Source organism: Mytilus galloprovincialis, chromosome 1 (assembly GCF_965363235.1).
Source record: "Mytilus galloprovincialis chromosome 1, xbMytGall1.hap1.1, whole genome shotgun sequence".
In the NCBI taxonomy this organism is placed as follows: domain Eukaryota; kingdom Metazoa; phylum Mollusca; class Bivalvia; order Mytilida; family Mytilidae; genus Mytilus; species Mytilus galloprovincialis.
Genome location: NC_134838.1, coordinates 131,286,076 through 131,306,364, shown reverse-complemented (window position 1 = coordinate 131,306,364; position 20,289 = coordinate 131,286,076). Strand labels below are relative to the sequence as shown.

The 20,289-nt window shown below is 33.6% G+C and overlaps 2 protein-coding genes across 4 annotated transcripts; one reads left to right on the top strand and one right to left on the bottom strand.

Annotated features, from left to right (window-relative positions):
• The first annotated feature begins 512 nt into the window (after positions 1 to 512).
• Positions 513 to 4,182, top strand: LOC143060104 (uncharacterized). Of its 2 annotated transcripts, none has more exons than XM_076233537.1 (2): positions 513 to 639; positions 2,966 to 4,182. In XM_076233537.1, the coding sequence occupies exons 1-2, from the start codon at positions 622 to 624 to the stop codon at positions 3,773 to 3,775; spliced, it is 828 nt and encodes a 275-aa protein (XP_076089652.1). In that variant the 5' UTR covers positions 513 to 621; the 3' UTR covers positions 3,776 to 4,182. The 2 variants fall into 2 exon arrangements, 1 of the variants encoding a protein (XP_076089652.1); XR_012973851.1 differs by lacking the exon at positions 513 to 639 and adding an exon at positions 668 to 686.
• A 4,594-nt stretch (positions 4,183 to 8,776) lies between these two features.
• On the bottom strand, positions 8,777 to 13,421 carry LOC143060078 (ethylmalonyl-CoA decarboxylase-like). 2 transcript variants are annotated; one of them, XM_076233533.1, is made up of 4 exons: positions 13,335 to 13,421; positions 12,599 to 12,659; positions 10,475 to 10,624; positions 8,777 to 9,551 (listed from the first exon to the last, which is right to left on the bottom strand). In XM_076233533.1, the coding sequence occupies exons 2-4, from the start codon at positions 12,654 to 12,656 to the stop codon at positions 8,878 to 8,880; spliced, it is 882 nt and encodes a 293-aa protein (XP_076089648.1). In that variant the 5' UTR covers positions 12,657 to 12,659; positions 13,335 to 13,421; the 3' UTR covers positions 8,777 to 8,877. The 2 variants fall into 2 exon arrangements, with proteins under 2 accessions (XP_076089648.1, XP_076089649.1); XM_076233534.1 differs by lacking the exon at positions 12,599 to 12,659 and having other exon boundaries at positions 13,335 to 13,415.
• Between the last annotated feature and the right edge of the window lie 6,868 nt (positions 13,422 to 20,289).

The window sequence follows — 20,289 nt, the reverse complement described above, 5'->3', positions numbered from 1 at the left end:
GTTCCTTTTTTTACATAAATTAGGCCGTTAGTTTTCTCGTTTCGATTGATATTACATTGTCATCTCGGGGCTTTTAATAGTGGACTATGCGGTATGGACTTTGCTCACTGTTAAAGGCCGTACGGTGACCTATGGTTGTCAATTTCTGTGTCATATTGGTCTCTTGTTGAGAGCTGTCTCATTGGCAATCATTAGATATAGGAAGATGTGGTGTGAGTGCAAATGAGACAACTCTCCGTCCAAATAACAATTTATAAAAGTAAACCATTATAGGTCAATGTCTTCTTTTTTATAATTAATACAAAAACACTTAGGTATAACAAATAGAAAAAAAATCAAATAAACAACGGAAATATGAAAATATTTCAAACATTAATATTCATTATGTTATGTATTATTCAATAAATGATAAAATATATTTCTCCAAACAAAAGATTTAAATCCCTTAAAAAGTCAATATATCTGTTATCTGGGTCATGTATAATCAATGTCATCGAATGCTTACTTGACAACCTAAATCAGGTTTTAACATGTCATAATTAGCTTCATGGTATGCTACATTTCGAAAACTGCAAATGAATATGATTTTTGTTGAAAACACATAAAGGATATAAAGATTAGATGACGTGTTGTTCACAGGTATGTACATTGTTGTTATACTTTAACTGATGACGTTTTGTTAACAGGTATGTACATTGTAGTTATACTTTAATTGTAAAAGTTTACTGAGTAATTATTTATACTTTTAATACTTTTAATAGAATGGAATAGTAAGGTATTTATTTATTATTTTCTACTATCGATTTACAAAGTCAAATATTCATGATCCAAGAAAATGAAGTAAAGGTCAGATTAAACAAGCTAGAAATACATTTACACCTTATAATCATTCCAAACGCAGAATATAGTTGACCTACTGCTAACAGCTTAGAGTATACAGATCAAAACATGACAACGTTGTATTTACCAATGGACAATGAAAACGAGGTTAAAGTAAGATAATCCCTACCAGACAGAGATGTACATCTTACAATCTTTCCAGTAATCAAATATAAATGCCCTATTGCATAAAGTATATAAAACACAACTTTGACCACGAAAACTAAACAAAGACCTATGAACAGTGAGAATGGGCTAAATTTAACCAAACTTGGCCACAATCATCTTTTGGGTATCTAGTTTTAAAAATGTGTGGCTTGACCCAGCCAGCCAACCAAGATGGCCGCCATGGCTAAAAATAGAACATAGGGCTTAAATGCAGTTTTTGGCTTATAACTCAAAAACGAAAGCATTAAGAGCAAATCTGATATTAGGTAAAACTGTTAATCAGGTCAAAATCTATTTGCCCTGAAATTTTCAGATGAATCGAACGACCTGTTGCTGGGTTGCTGCCCCTGAATTGGTAATTTAAGGGAAATTTTGATGTTTTGGGTTATTATCTTGAATATTATTATAGATAAGAGATAAACTGTAAACAGCAATAATGTTCAACAAAGTAAGATTTACAAATAAGTCAACATGACCAAAATGGTCAGTTGACCCCTTTAGGAGTTATTGCCCTTTATAGTCAATTTTGAACCATTTTTCGTAAATCTTAGTAATCTTTTACAAAAATCTTCTCCTCTGAAAATACTGAGCCAAATTAATCCAAACTTGGCCAAAATCATCATTGGGGTATCTAGTATAAAAAAATGTGTGGCTTGACCCGGCCAACCAACCAAGATGGCCACCATGGCTAAAAATAGAACATAAGGAGGAAAATGCAGTTTTTGGCTTATAACTCAAAAACCAAAGCATTTAGAGCAAATCTGACATGGGGTAAAACTGTTTATCAGGTCAAAATCTATCTGCCCTGAAATTTTCAGATGAATCGAACAACCTGTTGCTGGATTGCTGCCCCTAAATTGGTAATTTTAGGGAAATTTTGCTGTTTTTGGTTATTTTCTTGAATATTATTATAGAGATAAACTGTAAACAGCAATAATGTACAGCAAAGTAAGACCTAAAAATAAGTCAACATGACCAAAATGGTCAATTGACCCCCTAAGGAGTTATTGTCCTTTATAGTCATTTTTTAATAATTTTCATAAAATTTGTAAATTTTTACTAACATTTTCCACTGAAACTACTGAGTTCATTATAGATAGAAATAATTATTAGCAGCAAGAATGTTCAGTAAAGTAAGATGTACAAACACATCACCATCACCAAAACACAATTTTGTCATGAATCCATCTGCGTCCTTTGTTTAATATTCACATAGACCAAGGTGAGCGACACAGGCTCTTTCGAGCCTCTAGTTTATCATATATCCTTAAAAGTTCAATTGTGACAATCACATTTTTTTTAGTTCTAATAAATCAAAATTTATCCATATACGCATGTACAAATTTGAACATTTGTATTTCAATATTTAATGTCAATGATACAGGTAGTGTATTATCTATTGAGTGTAATTTTCCCTAGCTGATTTGGGGGATCTCAATCCCAGTTTTCAAGACAAACCAATTTTTTTCATGCATACTTCATATTGGAATCCTTGAAATTATAATTTGCTGCCTTTTACTGTGCTAGAAACAATCTAATAGAACTTTTATGTCACAATGAAGTTGTGTTAGCTACTGTGCAAAAACAATATGATCTATGGTCTTTAAAAGTGGCAACACTGGACCCTATCAAGTTAATCTACTGCACCATGTCAAGTTTATCTATACCATATGGGTTTTGTCAACTAAACTTTTTGTATATGTTCAGATTAAATTTACATCCTGTAAATTTTATTTGTCAATGATGTCCATGTTAAATTCAAAAAAGAAAATAACTGACACATCCCATAAACAAGATTGATTTCTTGAATAACTTCAAAAATTCCTTAGATGTTAGGTCAATGTTATAGATTTTCACATAGTCATAGTGATATGAATTATTTTTCAAGCTTAATATCTTGTATATTGTATCTGTTCAGGTCATGGCATCCATTAAATCTAAACAACGAGAACAATACAACATAAACAACATGACAATGAATATTGAGACAAAGATAGAGATCGACATAAAGAAGGATATTAGTGACATGATTTGTCTAATGGATGGAAGAGTTATAGTAGTGGACATGAGAGGTAAAGTTAACCTATTTGCTTCTGATGGCAAACTACAGAAACAGTTACCAGTACCTGGTGAGCCCTTCTGTGTTACACAGATCAATCAGAACACTATAGCCATAACTTATTCTGGAGAGAGAGCCATTAAGATCTTCAATATGGAGAATGAAACAGTTACCAAAGTTATCACATTAGACAAAGAATGCTATGGTTTATCATTCTCCAATAATTCTCTGGCTGTAGGTTTGAGTCATAATGAAATCCGTATTATAGACTTAGAAGGAAATACACTGAAGTCAATACAAATGCCACTTCATAATGTATCATGCCTTGCTAACCTTGTTTACTGCAATGATAGAGTTACCTATAGTGACTATTATGGTAAAGCAGTATACTGTGTAGATGAATCAGGTAAACAGATCTGGCAATATAAACAGAATTTATCACAACCAGAAGGACTTTGTACAGATACATATGGTAACATTATTGTAACAGACTACATCTCTCATCGAATAACAGTAATATCAAAAGATGGACATGATAGTAAATTACTGATTAGTGAAGAGGATGAACTGGAGTATCCTAGGTGTATTTGTTTTAAACATAATGAGTCTTCAGGATTTATTTGTGATGAAAATGGCACATACTTAGCAAAGTTCAATTTATCTTCATAATAATATACAAAGTGGTAACAAAGGCAGTGCTTTGGCACCATTTAGTTTACTAGTATTGAATTGATACAATATATACTGAGGAATCTTATGATATTTCATTCATGTGAAAGTACAACTTATGTCTATAATCAAAGCATGAATTAGGCAGTTACCTACAGGTTTTGTGATTTTATTGTTCAGATTACTTATAATCAAACCTATTACTTTTGTCCTGTATGTTCTCCCATTTATTTGTATACTAGTCCTGTCATGAAAGGTTGTGATTTTAATGTTATATTCAATATTGCCATAAAAGCGGGAGGTTTGGCTAGCCACAATATCAGGTTAAACAAACCATTTTTTTTCTTAAAATGTCCTGTACCAAGTTAGGAAAATGGCCATTGTTATATTATAGTTCGTTTCAGTGTGTGTGTTGCATTTTAGTGTCGTGTTTTGTTGTGTCGTTGTTTTCCTCTTATATTTGATGTGTTTTCCTCAGTCGATTTATGAATTTTGAATAGCGGTATACTACTGTTGCTTTTATCTATTACTTTTGACGGAAGGCTAATAATATCAGATATTTAGACATTTTTCAATTATAATGATAAAATTGAGAACGGAAACTGGGAATGTGTCAAAGATACAACATACCCGACCAAAGAGCAGAAAACAGTCCAAGGCCACCAATGGAGAACCGAGCAACGGGAACACCACCAAAGACCACAGGTGAAGTGAAGTTCTCCAGAAGGGTAATCAATTCATGCTACACATGTGGCACTGTTATGTTACTCATGTAAGTACAAACCAGGTGTTAAGTCTAATTCGGTATGTCATATTCGAGGAAAAGAGGACTCGACTGGGTAACAATTGGAATTAATGTTACATTTATAAGTCGTAGAACAAAGCCAACAGCAAAACAAAAAACAAAAAAATCAGATTCTGTCCACAAAACATTACACAGAAACTAAGAATTGAGCACTATAACATGTTTCTCAGAAAAATAAATTCATGTCATCCAAATGTCAGTTTATAAGTGCAGAAAATAAACAGGTGTCTTCTTTTCTGTCCGCAAGTTTTTGGGGAAAGTAAAATCTAAATTAAGAACCATGGTTGAAACTGAATCTTCACATTTTTCATAAAAATTGAATATGTTATGTTTTCTTTATCAAATTTCATAATTGAAGGAAAAGCGATATTTGTTTTCTTTCGTTGTGCTTTTGTATATTTAGAAGCAGTGCATACTATTTTGGAGTTACATTTTTTTTGCTCAACTCTTTATTAAAGGTTGTAATAGAATTGAGTTTAAGACTATAAGGTAGGGAAAGAAGGGGAAGGGGGTAATGACAATAATGTATACCAAGTCGGGGTCATTTATAGCCTACTATACGGTATTGTTTAAGACCGTATGGTTGCCTGTAATAATTGCTTATAACCACTTCATTCAGATGATCGACGATAGATATTTCTTAAACTTCTGTAAAATACTTCAATACTGGTCAGTATATAATTTCAAATTTCAATACAAATACTGGGGATCATGGATCTTGATTTTTCGTAATAATACATTGAAATCAACGAATTTTGGGTTATTTATATAGGGGATCTTTAGCTTTCCTTATCGAGGAAACATTAAAAATAAAATTGCCTAAAATTCTATGAGAGAATTGCTAGAAAATCATTAATACTTCTGCAATATCAAATAAAAATAGTGGGTCACGGGCCTTATTTTCTTGAAAAAATACCCACACATTTGGAATATACTTTACGACACTTTTAAGGTGGTACCTAACACTACAGGGAGATAACTCTGTAAAGTCAGCTAAACGTTTTAATTACGTTGTGTTGTAAAAGGAATATTAAGTTCTCAATGATCAAAATTGATGTTTGTCAAACTGCTATATAACCAGTGTAATTTTTCTGACAAAACGGTTGGTTCAAAATTTTTTTTTTTTATATTTTTGTTAAAGGGTCAAAGTTAATATTTTGACCAAAATGTTATGAAAATTAAACGAGCCAAATTAATTTTAGTGAAAGTGTTGGGTACCACCTTAAATCTTTTTTGTTAAATTTCTAGTTTTAGGTATTACGTTGTATATTGAATGTAAAATAGAAATCAAATAACATCAAATAACATAATTATAAACCTTATCTTGATTTATATCGAAATTTTAGAAATTGACCTGTGACGTTACTTTTTGTGGCGTTGATGCATTCGTGTGAAAGACACACAATTAGATAATCTATTAAGCTGTTTTTGTGTACTGTCCTGAATTTATTTTGGTTATTCGTTGCTATCCTGAGGTTAACATGTCGAAATGTGCTATTATATCATTTATTTATGTATTTCTCTGACTTGGGTGTTCTTGTATTTATTTGTACCGTATTCCCGTCATGTAAGGTTGTCATTTAAGCATGTTTAAATAAATGTTTATATGTAATGTCTATATAAATGTTAGAGATTATTATAAATTAGGGAATGTATCTCCCCAAGCAAAGCTCTGATTCCTTTTACGGATGTGGCTATTCTTTTTGGACCTTTTGGATTATAGCTCATCACCTTTTATATATTAAGCTTTGGATTTCAAATATTTTGGCCACGAGCATTACTGAAATGACATGTTTTGTCGAAATGCGCATCTGGTGCAGGAAAATTGGTACCGTTAATGTTATTTAATGATATATTTGAAATATTGCAATAAAGCGTTGCGGTTTGGCTAGCCACCATTTTTTTAATTAAAATGTCCTGTACCAAAGCAGGAATATGTCAGTTGGTTTCTAATAGTTCGATTCTATGTATGATACATTCTCGTTTGTTTTTTGTTGCACTTCAGTGTTCTGTTGTTCCGTTATTTTCCTGTCATAGTTGATGTATTTCCCTCGGTTTTAGTTTGTAACCCGTATTTGTTCAATCTATTTGACTTTTGAACAGCGTTATACTACTATTGCCTTTATTTTGAACTCGGAAGCTGGCTTCAGTTTGCTCCTTAGAGATAATGTTGACTTTTTCAACAAATATGGACGATACACCAATTAAACAAACACACAGCAACACGCACAGTAAAACTTTGTTTAAATGAAGTCCGAGACCGATATTAGATAAGGTAACAAAAGAAAATAAGCAAAATGACAGTGATACATAAATTAACAAAGGCCAACTAGCAGTTACTGGCATGCCAGATCCAGGCCTAAAAATAACTGATAGAAAGATTATGTCTTCATCATATGACAATGTTGATTACTGTTCCTGTGCTAGTCACTAGAGTATAATGTAAAGATAATAATTTTATTTTCGACTTATATAAATTCGAATGTTCATTTGGTATCTTTGGCCTCAGTTCAAAGTCTTAAAAAATTGGTGAAAATGGATATTTTGTGTTCTGTTAAATTGTTCCTTTTAAAGTTGTTACACGATGATGACTGCTGTACCCATATTTTGACTATTTTATTTATTGTGTCTGTTTAGTTGACGCATCATTGTAAATATAACGGAATTTGACGAGACTGTCATCTAAGTGAGAGGGCTAGCGCTATAAAACCAGGTTTAATCCACTATTTTCTACATTTGAAAATGCCTGTACCAAGTCAGGAATATGACAGTTCTTGTCCATTCGTTTTTGATGTATTTTGTTTCTTGATTTTGCCATGTGATTATGGACTTTCCGAATTGATTTTACCTCTAAGTTCAGTATTTTTGCTAACAAACCTGCAAGTGTACACTAAATGCCTTAAACTGTTTGAATCACCAAGATAGATTATCATAAATGCAATGTTACCTTACAAAACAAGGTTGTGGATACATTTTTAAATCAAGATATCCTGTTCAAAGTTATGGCTAAGTTTGTGTCGTAAATCTCTTATATTTGTTACGTTTCCCTCAATTTTACTTTGTAACCCGGATTTGTTTTTTTCTCTATCGATTTATGAATTTTGAACAGCAGTAAAATACTGTTGCCTTTATTTAGTTCTATTTGACCAAGCAGATTAAGTAGATAAGTTTTTTTTTGAAAGATTGCAAACAAAAATTTGAGAAAATTAAAAATAAATGACTACGAAAGGTCCTTAAGGAGTCAATTGACAATATTTGAAAATCGTAATTTGCTAAACGGTATATCTGTTTACAGTTTATCTCTTTCTTTAATAATGTTTAAGATAATAACAAAAAACTGCAAATTTCCTTAAAAATTACCAATCCAACAACGGGTTGTTTGATCTGTTGGAAAATTTCAGAGCAGATAAATATTAACCTGATGAAAATGTTAAACCTGTCAGATTTGCTCGAAATGCTTTAGTTTCAGAGATATTAGTCAAAAACTGAATTTTACCTTATGTTAAAGTTCTATTTTTAGCCACTTCGGCCATCTTGATTGGCAGACGAAGTCGTCGGACACACTGGTGCAAATACAAAATTTTTAATCATGGTATCTATGAGGAGTTTATCTGAAACAAGTAACCTAAATGATAATTGTGGTCTAGTTTGATTTAATTTGGTCAGGTAGTTTCAGAGGAGAAGATTTTTTCGTATAAGTTAATGACAATGACGACGAACGACGGACGCCAAGTGATGAGAAAAGCTGATAGTGTTTATTAAAATCAAGTTATAAAAAAAAAATTAAAAGCCCCCATACCAGGAATCCTACAAATCTTTCATCCATTAGCCAATCTCCCCTGATTATTGTATTAAGAACATATCGTTAATGATTGGTAAACGTATTTAGAAACGGCGAGCATCCTATGGGAACCAATTATACATCAATCATAAAGGCCCTTTTCTATGTTATGTTCCTGTTTTGACTTCTCAAGGACAATGAAAAAAGCTAAAATTGTCCGTGAACTTTTATGACGTACGTTCCATTGCATATGTAATGTCCTCTTGCTGAATAATTCAGCTTGGTGACTTTATTTATGACATGGTTTGCTATACATTCCTCGGGACACGGATTTAGAGTTTTTCTAAACTTCCAATATTTGACTGCTGTGTAAAATAGTGCATTGATTTTGTATTGTTATGATTTTAATAGTAAATACTGTTAAAAATAAACCTTTATTAAGTTATCTATAAATATTATCAGTGTTTATTTACTTTCCTTTTAACTTCAAACTTTTAAAACTCTTTTTTTTTTAAACTAATGTTTTAGTTTACTTTTTTGTGCTTTCAAATGGCTTTCTCCACCCCAAAGTTCACTAAATAACCTCCTTTCTATGGCATGTGAGTCTTCAAGAGATAAATTACTAGCAGCAACAACCATTTCTTTTAAATTTCGAACTACTTTTGGGTCTCCGTCACAGTAATTGTGTAACCAAGATTTTGTCAGGTCAAGCACGTTTTCGGAATGCGGTAATATTTTACTTGCTAGTCCTAATTGTTCACACTCCGTGGCATCCATTGTTCTAGCAGAAGCCAATATTTCCAAAGCTTTCAAAGTTCCAAACTTTCTGACTAGCCGTGTACCAGCACCAAAACCAGTTATGACGCCCATTTTCTTTTGTACAAATGCAAATCTAGCATCATCAGACATTACCATAAAGTCACATGACATTGCCATTTCTGCTCCTCCGCCCAATGCATTGCCTTCAACCAGTGCAACGCTAATGAGAGGTAACTGGGAAAGATTTGTCAAACATTGTCCTATAAAACCTGACATACTGTATCCCTGTTCAGGAGACAGAATATTTTGAAAAGTATCAAGATCTCCGCCAGAGCAAAATGTTTGGTTTTCCCCTCTAAGAATGAGACCTTTTCCAGTCTGCCATAATTGCAATTCATTGATAATGTCATTGAGTTCACACATCATAGAACCTACAAACAAAAGAAAGTACATTATGTTTAAATATCAAGTACATTAGAGTAAAACATCCGTCATAAAAAAATCTATGCAATTTGGGATTTAACATTTGTATTGATTCATTTAACTGAAGGCCCAAACTTAAACCGTGGAGCAAATTATATACAAAAGTCGTCTAAAAAACACCCTATCAATGTTAGATCTTTGAATTTGCTTCCGTTCTTCCCTGGTCGGGATTCGAATTCATGATACTGAGATATCGTGGCACCAAATCGCCTTGAATTATGCCCGGCTCGCTAGACCACACGACCACCTAGGCTTGACGACAAATATAGCTTCCGGTGTTCAGGTTTTACCTTTCCTCCTCAGTTTTTATTTAGCATCATAACACAGTACATGATATATAAGGCAAGCAGATGGAATATTACAAATGTTCCAGCATGGTCTGAATTTACCTGTAAACTTTCCACCATGGTCTATGTATTTACCTCTGAACTTCCCACCATGGTCTATGTATTTACCTCTGAACTTCCCACCATGGTCTGTGTATTTACCTGTCAACTTTCCACCATGGTCTGTCTTTTTTAACTGTCAACTTTCCAGCATGGTCTGTGTATTTACCTGTTAACTTTCCACCATGGTCTTTGTATTTACCTGTGAATCACCATGGTCTGTGTATTAACTGTCAACTTTCCAGCATAGGCTGTGTTTTCACCTGTCAACTTTAATTCCAGCATGGTCTTCTTTTTATTCATCTATAGACTTTCCGGTATGTTCTGCGTTTATACCTTTCAACTTTCCTGCATGACCTGTGCATTTACCTTTCGACTTTCCAGCATTGTCAACTTTCAAGTATGGTCTGTGTATTTACCTGTCAACTTTCCTGCATGACCTGTGCATTTACCTTTCAACATTCAAATATGGTCTGTGTATTTACCTGATAGTGCATTCTTTTTCTTATTATTATCAAGAGAAATCACAGATATTCCACTTTTCTCATCTTTGTCCAGTGTAACACTGCCACCAGTCATGTGTTTAAGTGTATCTTCAGCTTTGTGTACCTTTGTGCAATTTCGTCTGGTAAAACCTTTAAAAGATGTTTTCAGTTTAAGTTGTAATCGCAAAAGACAAGTCACGTGTTAAGAATCTGTCAGCATAGTGTTTCTACAAAGTATCTTTGAATAACTTTCATCAGCTCGCCTCGAATTTAAATAATTTAAAAGGCAACAGTCATATTAAAACCTTACAATGTCAACCATGCTATTTAGATATAGGAAGATGTGGTGCGAGTGCCAATGACCCTTACCGAAAAATAAGTCCTGCGGCAAACATTTGCCGCAAGTTTGCAGCAAACATTTGCCGCAAGCTTGCAGCAAACGTTTGCTGCAAACTTGCCGCAACCATTTTACCATGCAAATGAAGTTTGCGTCAAGCTTGCGGCAAACATAATTATGCAAATTAGATTTGCCGCAAGCTTGCGGCAATTGTTTGCTGCAAGCTTGCGGCAATCGTTTGTTGCAAACTTGCGGCAAACTTGCAGGAACTACACATATACAAATGTCATGTTTGTAGACACATTCAATTTATCTCTTTCAAATTACACAGCAACATTTTTAAAAAGTCAATTCCTGTCTTTATACAAACAGCTATTGAAAGAATTCCTGCAAACTCGTGAGATGTGAGGAAATACATACATGCATTTGAGTTTTGAAAAAGTGGCAGGAGTCATTCTCAAATGACATAATATATATAATATACCTGTATTAAAAACTGAAAAAGGTAAAAATCTCAAGATGTATTGAGTATAAAGCTAGGTATAATTGCATTACAGCTTAAGTTTTTTAATCACACATACATGTATATATAGTTACTTACTCAAATATGTATGATGATAACATTAATTATTTTATTAAAACATGCAGTTCTATGAATCATTTGTACTTACACAATGTTACACAATTACATACTGATTATCCCATATTATTGAACCAAAAAACCTCCTTGATCTCTTATATGTGAAATACATTTCCAAACACAACCAACATGACCTAGCCACAATTTCAAATTGTTTGCATCCAGGAAGTGCCAACTAGGCATGCCCAGTCAATATTGTGTAATTCCGGCAATGTTCTGGCAAACATATAGAATGGTCAAAGTTTTCTGCAATCTTGCGGCAAACATATTGAATGGTCAAAGTTTTCTGCAATCTTGCGGCAAACATTCTTTATTATTTACTTTAAACATATTTTATTTCAAAAAATCATGTACATGACATACACATATAAATACAGTGATACAATATTACAAAGGGATTCGGAAACAAGGTTTCCCTTATATTAATCCGTCTCCCTGAAGAAAAAAGATAAAGGGAAATAACTGCAAATAAAAAAGTTGATTTTTTTTTCGTCAGATCTTTCCTATATATATATATATATATATATATGTACCGGCGGCGGAGTGTGATTACAGGACTTTGTCAAGACTGTCTCACCCAATTACGATCCTAATCATGCACGAAGGACTATAAGTCAAAACGCTTCGAATCTACCAAAAATTGTTGTACTTGTTTAAACACGAGTAGATTTTCCTCTTGATTGAGGTTATTACAGCCAAATAGGAGTGTTTCTATATTGTATGGGAACGGAATTTTTTCTATCGTACGTTTTCGGACAAGGGAGTAAGTATTACACTCGAGAAGAAAATGCTTACTGCTTTCGATTCTACCACAGGTACAGTTTTATTCTTAATTATTTGAAACTTTCTGGCAATCTTACGGCAAACATTGATGTTTCTGCAAACTTGCCGCAAGCTTGCAGCAATGTTTGCCGGAAGTTTACAGCTAGCGGCAAACATCTGCAAACACTATTTTCTGTGTTCCTGCTGCAAGTTTGCGGCAAACAATTCAGTTTCATAAGGGGAGACAACTCTCCATCCAAATAACAATTTTAAAAAGTAAACAATTATAGGTCAATGTACGGTCTTCAACACATTTTAACATAGGTCTACACCGTCTCAACATTTTAACAAGAAAAGGTAAAGTGTAACGAAAATGTAAACATACCTGTTAGATTGACCAATCTATGGGAACTTCTGACAAACTGGAAATACGAACATGCCATTGACTGAAATTAAAGCACATTCTTACATCCATCGTATATTGTCAATTATATCTTGTTACTAATGCATAATATACAGATAGATCATGACCAATGCAAACAAATACCATTACTATTTTATTTTTATGCCCCATTTATGGGCATTATGTTTTCTGGTCTATGCGGCTGTCCGTTCGTTCGTCTGTTGGTCAGTTCGTCCGTTCGTCAGTTCGTCAGTTCGTCCGTTCGTCTGTCCCGATTCAGGTTAAAGGTTTTGGTCGAGGTGGGTTTTTTTTTATGAAGTTGAAGTCCAATCAATTTGACACTTAGTACACATGTTCCCTATGATATGATCTTTCTAATTTTAAAGCCAAATAAGAGATTCCCCCCCCCCCCCCTTTCGCGGTCCACTGAACATAGAAAATGTAAGTGCAGATGTGCTGGGGATACATTCTTGCTTTTGTTATATTTTAATACCTTAAAACATGCTTAAGTTAAAAATTTAATGTAATTTGAGAGTTAAGCGTTTACACGCCGTGTGATACGGTGTTCCTTTAGCGGAGGAATTTACAAAGAAAAGAAGACAACATAATACTTTCCAAAACACCAAAAACACGGTTTCATGTTTAATATTCATACGATCTTTACATTAGATAAAATTTCCTTAAGAAGACGAATAACTTTCTTTTATCAGATACTCACAAATTTGCAGTTTATTATCGTTTATCAACATGAAAATGAAAATGAAAGTAGACTGTTTTTGTTATAAACTATATTCTGTATGTGCCAGGCATAAACGTATTGCTTTAAACAAGGAACTAGTAGTTTAAAAATAGGGCATCGTTACCGGTGTAAGCAATGATAATCCGCAATAATGATATTTTATATTTATGTGAATATAGCACACACAGTAAGAGGACAACCATTTTATGTTCTGGGGAGGATTTATTTTTGTAATTTAAGAGGACAGGTTATTCATTTTCTACACTGTTGAAGCCAGGCTTTTCATTTTCATTAAAACAAGGGACTGATTATTTATTTTCACAACTATTTATAATATTTGAAAACATATCAAAATACTAATATGTAGGATAAAGGCTTAAGCAAAAATTTTAGTCACATAGAAAGTATATGTGGCTGCTGTTTTTTTAAAACTCAGTCAAGTTAATAACAAAATTACTAAATAACAAAAGGAATGCAACACTAACAGAGGGGCAATCAACAATGATCAATGAACAAAAGACAAATAAATAAGAAACATTGACCCCTTAAAAAACAGGGGCTACTTCTGAGGGAGAACAGAACTTGTTTCTTGCAAGACACTCGCTGTGTAAACAATTTGAAATGAAGACAAATATTTGATTTTGAAATTTCCTACATGAGGCATTTGGCTCAATGTACATTGTAGTTACTACCCTGTAATAAAAGTGAGGTATGTGTTTCTGACACAATATACCTCAAGTTAAATAAAACCCATTTTCAGACATTTCAAGTATATTCAAATAATGTTTATAATTTTATTATTCAAAGATTTGGGAAGTGTTTACCGGTTTTTTTGGTGAAAAACGATGAATTTTATGAAGAATCTAGTGCCATTTATACTTTTGAATAGACCTGTAGAGTTATTTATTTTCAATCCGCTGTAAGTCAGGTTATTTTTATTTTCAAACTACCACAGAACAAACAATTTATTTTTGTGATGATCAAGGCTGAGTTATTTATTTTCAAAATCCTCTGTTAATTTACTTTTTAACACGTGTTTGTGATTAGCATTCTACGTGTTATAGGCATACGATACAGTTGGAACCGACTTGTGCATATAAACAGAGACAAATTAACGCATAGAATGACAAGTGTACATAAACAGCGACATTCTTTATGTGTCTGTCCCATGTCAGGAGCTTGTTGTTGGTTCATATCTATAAAAGTTGTTTTTCGTATATTATGTTGTTATAATTTATGCCATTGGTTTTCTAGTTCGGACTATTCAAAGACTTGTATCTTTCTATTCTTTTCTGTTTGAATGGTTTTTACACTAGTAATTTTGGGGCCCTTTATAGCTTGTTGTTCGATAAGAGCCAAGGCTTCGTGTTGAAGGCCGTACATTGACCTATAATGGTTTACTTTTAAAAATTGTTATTTGAATAGTATGAATAGAGAGTTGTCTTATTGGCACTCATACCACATCTTCCTATATCTAAATCCTTGAACTGTTGACCATTTATCGTGTATGGGACATGTCATAGTGTATACTTATTGACTGGGTATGAGTGGAATAGTAAGTTTATTGTCCACAAGGTGCAGCTATTGCCCTGAGGTGTAGCCGAGGGCAATATTTGTATCCGAGGGTACAATTAACTTACTTTTTCACAAATATCATGGCCAGTCAGTAAGTGGTTTAGTATATCGAAAAAGACAACATACAATTAATGGCGGGGGAAAAACACCATCGTTATATAAATCAAAGCGCTGTAAGCGCTGAAGGCAGTTAACCAAAAACCAAGGCAACCGTAATTATGAAAACTGTGGCAATGTTGCCTCAACATTAAACATTCACATATAGTAAATTCATGTTTATCTAATGATTTATTTATTAAGGCAAATAATTTATATGTTATCAAGGTTTCAAAAGCAATGCATATATCAATGTATATTTTTTATGGTGAGTCTGCAGTGGTACAAGTTCCCAATGATTGCAGTTGTTCTACTTGGTAGTTAACCTTGATTTTTATTTGACTGCTAGAAGTTCAATTTGACGTAGTATGAACATGTAATAGTATGAATGGACTGGTTTCCCTGGAAAGAAAACTGAGTTTGTGTTCTATAGTACAAAAGTTATGAGACACGAATCAGACAAATGTTCACTACAACAGGGATCAAAGATGAGGTCTGACTGACTTGCCCATAGTAAATGTAAAATTAAAATGATTTGTTATTTTGTCCCATACATATGAATATATATAATTTAGGGGTGGGGATCTCAACGGTTTTCAAGTTCTCAAACAGGTAGGGGTAGGCAGAGGATTTAGGGGGCAGGGGGTCTGGCCCCCCCTTTTTGGGAAAAAATTTGGTTGCTTATATAGGGAATCACTGAAGCGTGACTGGAGCGGGCCCCTCTTAGGTCAGTCAGTGGGCCCAACTTATGAAAATTTCTGGATCCGCCACTGGGGGTAGGGTGACCCTAGGGACTTCCCCTACATTTCATTTTATTTATTATATTGTCCCATACATGAATATATATGGTTTAGGGGTGGGGATCTCATTGGTTTCCAAGTTCTCAAACAGGAAGGGTAGGCTGACCCAAGGGACTCCCCCTATATTTCATTTACTTAGTTATATTGATCCATACATGAATATATATTGTTTTGGTGTGGGGATCTCGACCATTTCCAAGTTCTCAAACAGGAGGGTTGGGATGACCACAGGGACTTCCCTTATATTTCATTTGATTTGTTATATTGTCCCATACATAAGTATATATGGTTTAGGGGTAAGGATCTTGACCATTTCCAAGTTCTCAAACAGGAGGGTGAACAGTGACCTCAGGGACTCCCCCTATCTTTCATCTGATTTGTTATATTGTCCCATACATGAATATATATGGTTTAGGGATGGGGATCTCGACCATTTTTAAATTCTAAAACAGGAGGTGTGGGGTGACCCCTAGCGACTCTTCCTATATTTCATTTGATTTTTCATATTGTCACAAACATGAATATATATGGTTAAGGGGTGTGGATCTCGACCGTTTCCAAGTTCTCAAACAGGAGGGGGTGGGGTAACTCCAGTGACTCCCCCTATATTTCATTTTTTATTTATTATATTGTCCTATACTTGAATATATGCAGGGGCGGATTCAGACGGGGGAGAGTTGCGGGCTTGCACCCCCCTTAAATTTGAAAAGCTTGGGTTGTTCTCAGCTTAATAAAGAAAATTCCGATAATTTTACCTCAATTTTTTTTAGCCTCGCTCTGCTCGGCGAAAATTTAAGTTTGCGCCCCTCCTAACCTAAAATCCCGGATCTGCCCCTCATATGGTTTAGGGGTGGGGAGCTCGACCGTTTCCAAGTTATCAAACAGGAGGGGGTAGAGTGGTCCAAAGAATGCCACCTATATATCATATGATTTACTTACATTAAGGTATATATAATATAGTTGCATTATTTGTGAAAATAAAGAATGAAACTTTCAGCTACTTTAATCGACCCTTCAAAATTGAGAAAAAACTAATAACCCCTCGAAATTGCAGTAATATGTTTACACTTTAAAAGCATCTCACATGCATTATCATCATTTATCATTTATAAAGAAAATTTAGACTGTGACCATGAACATGTATATCGTTAGATATACTGTTCCCAGCTGTCACGTTGTATTGGATTTTTAAATTAAAATTTATCAAAAAGTAATTTTTAGTTTCTGAATAAAATATTTTTCTGCTTTTTCTTTCTTTAACATATATCTTTTGGTTTACAATACTAGTGTTTATATTCATTTACCATGCATAGATGTATTTTTTCACCTGCTTGGATTTATTTTGTAAATGATCGTCAAACCCGGAATTACCCTTATCCGCTTCCGGAATCGGATCCGATTTTGTAAAATTTTGTCTTCACGGCCGCCATTGTTATGTGTTTACAATGTTGTTTTTGTCAATCAGATACGATTTTACGGGATTTTACTCGAATTTATACAATATTTGTCGGCGATTTTCTGTATAAAGCTAGCGGTTGAACAAATTGAACATCGCCGTCATGAATAATAATGATAAAAATAAGTTTTTAGCTCGTTTAATTGGAGACTTTGGTGAACATGGTGAAAAGGTTTGCAAAGTAATTTCTTATTTTCTTTCAAATGTAAGGCGACTACGTCGGGCGTAGCTAGAAACCAACTATCCTAGTCGAAATTCCGCTTGCAAAAGTGGAAGGTCGCGGACCACCGCTAATTTGCACACCTGCCTCCAAATTGAAAAGCTACGAAAATTTCTTTTTCTAATTTGAAATTGCCGCCAACAGCATGAACAGTTGAATTATATAATAGACTACTGACGTAGTTGTACTACGTATTGATGACAAACAATATTGCTACGACTTTGGTCATTTGGGAAATCTAAACTGCTTGTCTTAAGAGATTTTCGGCGATTAAATATTTCATACAATTGTTCTTTGACATCTTAGCTAAAAGCTCAAGTCATAATGAACTACACAAGGATTTTTAATAAGCACTACTTCCTATGTGTAACTTTAAAACTTTTGGATAAATCGACGATCATTTAAGGTTTTTCTGGTCATTTTTTTTGTAATCCAGAATAAAAAGTATTAAAAAAGTGTTCAATTAGTTATATATAACATAGTAACAAGCTAGATAATAACAATGGCAAGTATTTCAGGATTTATTGGATAGAACACAAATCTAGGGTGCTCGCATAATGCAGCTTAACTGCATAAAAACAGAAACCCAACCATCTTGTTTAACGTTTACTTCATAAATATTCGGAAATGCTAAAGCTACGTCCTGCACTGACGACAAACCTAGATAAAATAGGTAAACCGGTTTTTTTTAAATTACTAAGTTACGCCGCAGTGCAATAATTGCACCTCGGAGACAATCAACTTAACATTCCACTCATACCCAGTCAATAAGTATACAATATGGTATGAGTGTTTCTCTTTATCAAAGGCCGTAGGGTGACCTGTTATTGCTTATATTGACTTTATTTGAACTTTGGTTGTAAGTTGTCTCATTAGCAGTTATACAACATAATTTTATCATTTTACTAAGAGTCTCCAAACTTGACCCTTAAATTGCTACAAACACTGAGAAAAATTTCGCCTTGACACTTGAAACTGTAAATTTACAGTCAAAAGAACCGCATTTCCCCCTGGCTTGACATATGCACATAAAAGTGCACAAACACTAAATTTTCTTACCTTGACACTGATACATAAACAGTGAAAAAATTTTGAAGATATTCCGGACTTGACACTGCCGACAATGTTACAGAGAGATAAAGAGACAAACACTAGAAGATTCCTGAATTTACATTTGTAGATAAACAATTAGAATTGAGCTTTCCTGACTTGACACTGTCATAAACAGAGACAAATATTAAAAACTTTCCCCAACTTGTCATTGGTACCTAAACAAGGACAAACACTCAGAACGGACTTTACGCCGGTACACAAATTGAGGATTCTTCACTAAACACTAAATAAACAGGGACAATCACTGATACGTTTCCTTGAGTTAACACTGATAGATAGAAGTAACAACATACAGATGTTTCCTGAAAGAGAAACACTGAGACGTTTTGACTAGACACTGGAACATTGGGACAAACAAAGACATTCCTAACTTTACACATAAAAAAAACCATGAAATTCCAAACTTTAAACTGGTACCGATATATATGATCAGAAACACACTAATGCGTCTCCTGACTTGACACTAAAACTGGTACCGGTATATGATCAGAAACAGACACGAATGTGTCTCCTGTCTTGACACTTAAAACTGATATATATGATCAGAATCATACACGAATGTCTCCTGTCTTGACACTTAAAACTGGTATATGATCAGAAACAGACACTAATGTTTCTCCTTTCTTGACACTTAAAACTGATATATTATCAGAAACACACTAATGCATCTCCTGTCTTGACACTTAAAACTGATATACCCGATATGCATTTTCCTAACTTGTTGATTATTTTTTTGTGGTTTGCATAATCTCAATTCTCAACTGGTCAAAATTCAATTGATTAAGACTTCTTGCTTCCTCTGAATTACAAATTGTGATGACACATAAAAGGTGAGCATGTCTGATGACTTCTGATGACTATCTTTTTGTGACCATTTAAAAGGAAAGATTTAGTTTGTCATTTAAAAGGAAAGATTTAGTTTGTCTACATTTAAAAGGAAAGATTTAGTTTGTTTACATTTAAAAGGAAAGATTCAGTTTGTCTACAATTAAAAGGAAAGATTCAGTTTGTCTTCATTTAAAAGGAAAGATTTAGTTTGTCTACATTTAAAAGGAAAGATTCAGTTTGTCTACATTTAAAAGGAAAGATTTAGTTTGTCTACATTTAAAAGGAAAGATTCAGTTGGTCTACATTTAAAAGGAAAGATTCAGTTTGTCTTCATGTAAAAGACAAGATTCAGTGTGTCTACATTTAAAAGGAAAGATCCAGTGTGTCTACATTTAAAAGGAAAGATTCAGTTTGTCTACATTTAAAAGGCAATATTCAGTGTGTCTACATTTAAAAGGAAAGATCCAGTTTGTCTACATTTAAAAGGAAAGATCCATTTTGTCTACATTTAAAAGGAAAGATTCAGTTTGTCTACATTTAAAAGGAAAGATTCAGTTTGTCTACATTTAAAAGGAAAAATTCAGTTTGTCTACATTAAAAAGGAAAGATTCAGTTTGTCTACATTTAAAAGGAAAGATTCAGTGTGTCTACATATCACCTTTAAATCATTAGAGAAACAGGTTCCACCCCTGAATCTCTGGCAAAACAATACTTCTCCACTCACAACAATTAAATTTTATATACTCTGTACTGTATTTTAAAAGCTTGTCTTTTTTTTTCAAGGATATGTGTGGAATACATGTGCCTAAGTTAAGCGTGGGATTAATAAATGAACAACCCAAACAA

Bases quoted from the DNA above. Each gene is read 5' to 3' on its own strand.
- LOC143060078 (XM_076233533.1), bottom strand. From the start codon at position 12,656: ATGGCATGTTCGTATTTCCAGTTTGTCAGAAGTTCCCATAGATTGGTC. The intron at 10,625-12,598 runs GTATGTTTACAT...CATCTTTTAAAG, and splicing joins TAGATTGGTCAATCTAACAG to GTTTTACCAGACGAAATTGC. The intron at 9,552-10,474 runs GTAAATACACAG...TTTTGTTTGTAG, and splicing joins GAAAAAGAATGCACTATCAG to GTTCTATGATGTGTGAACTC.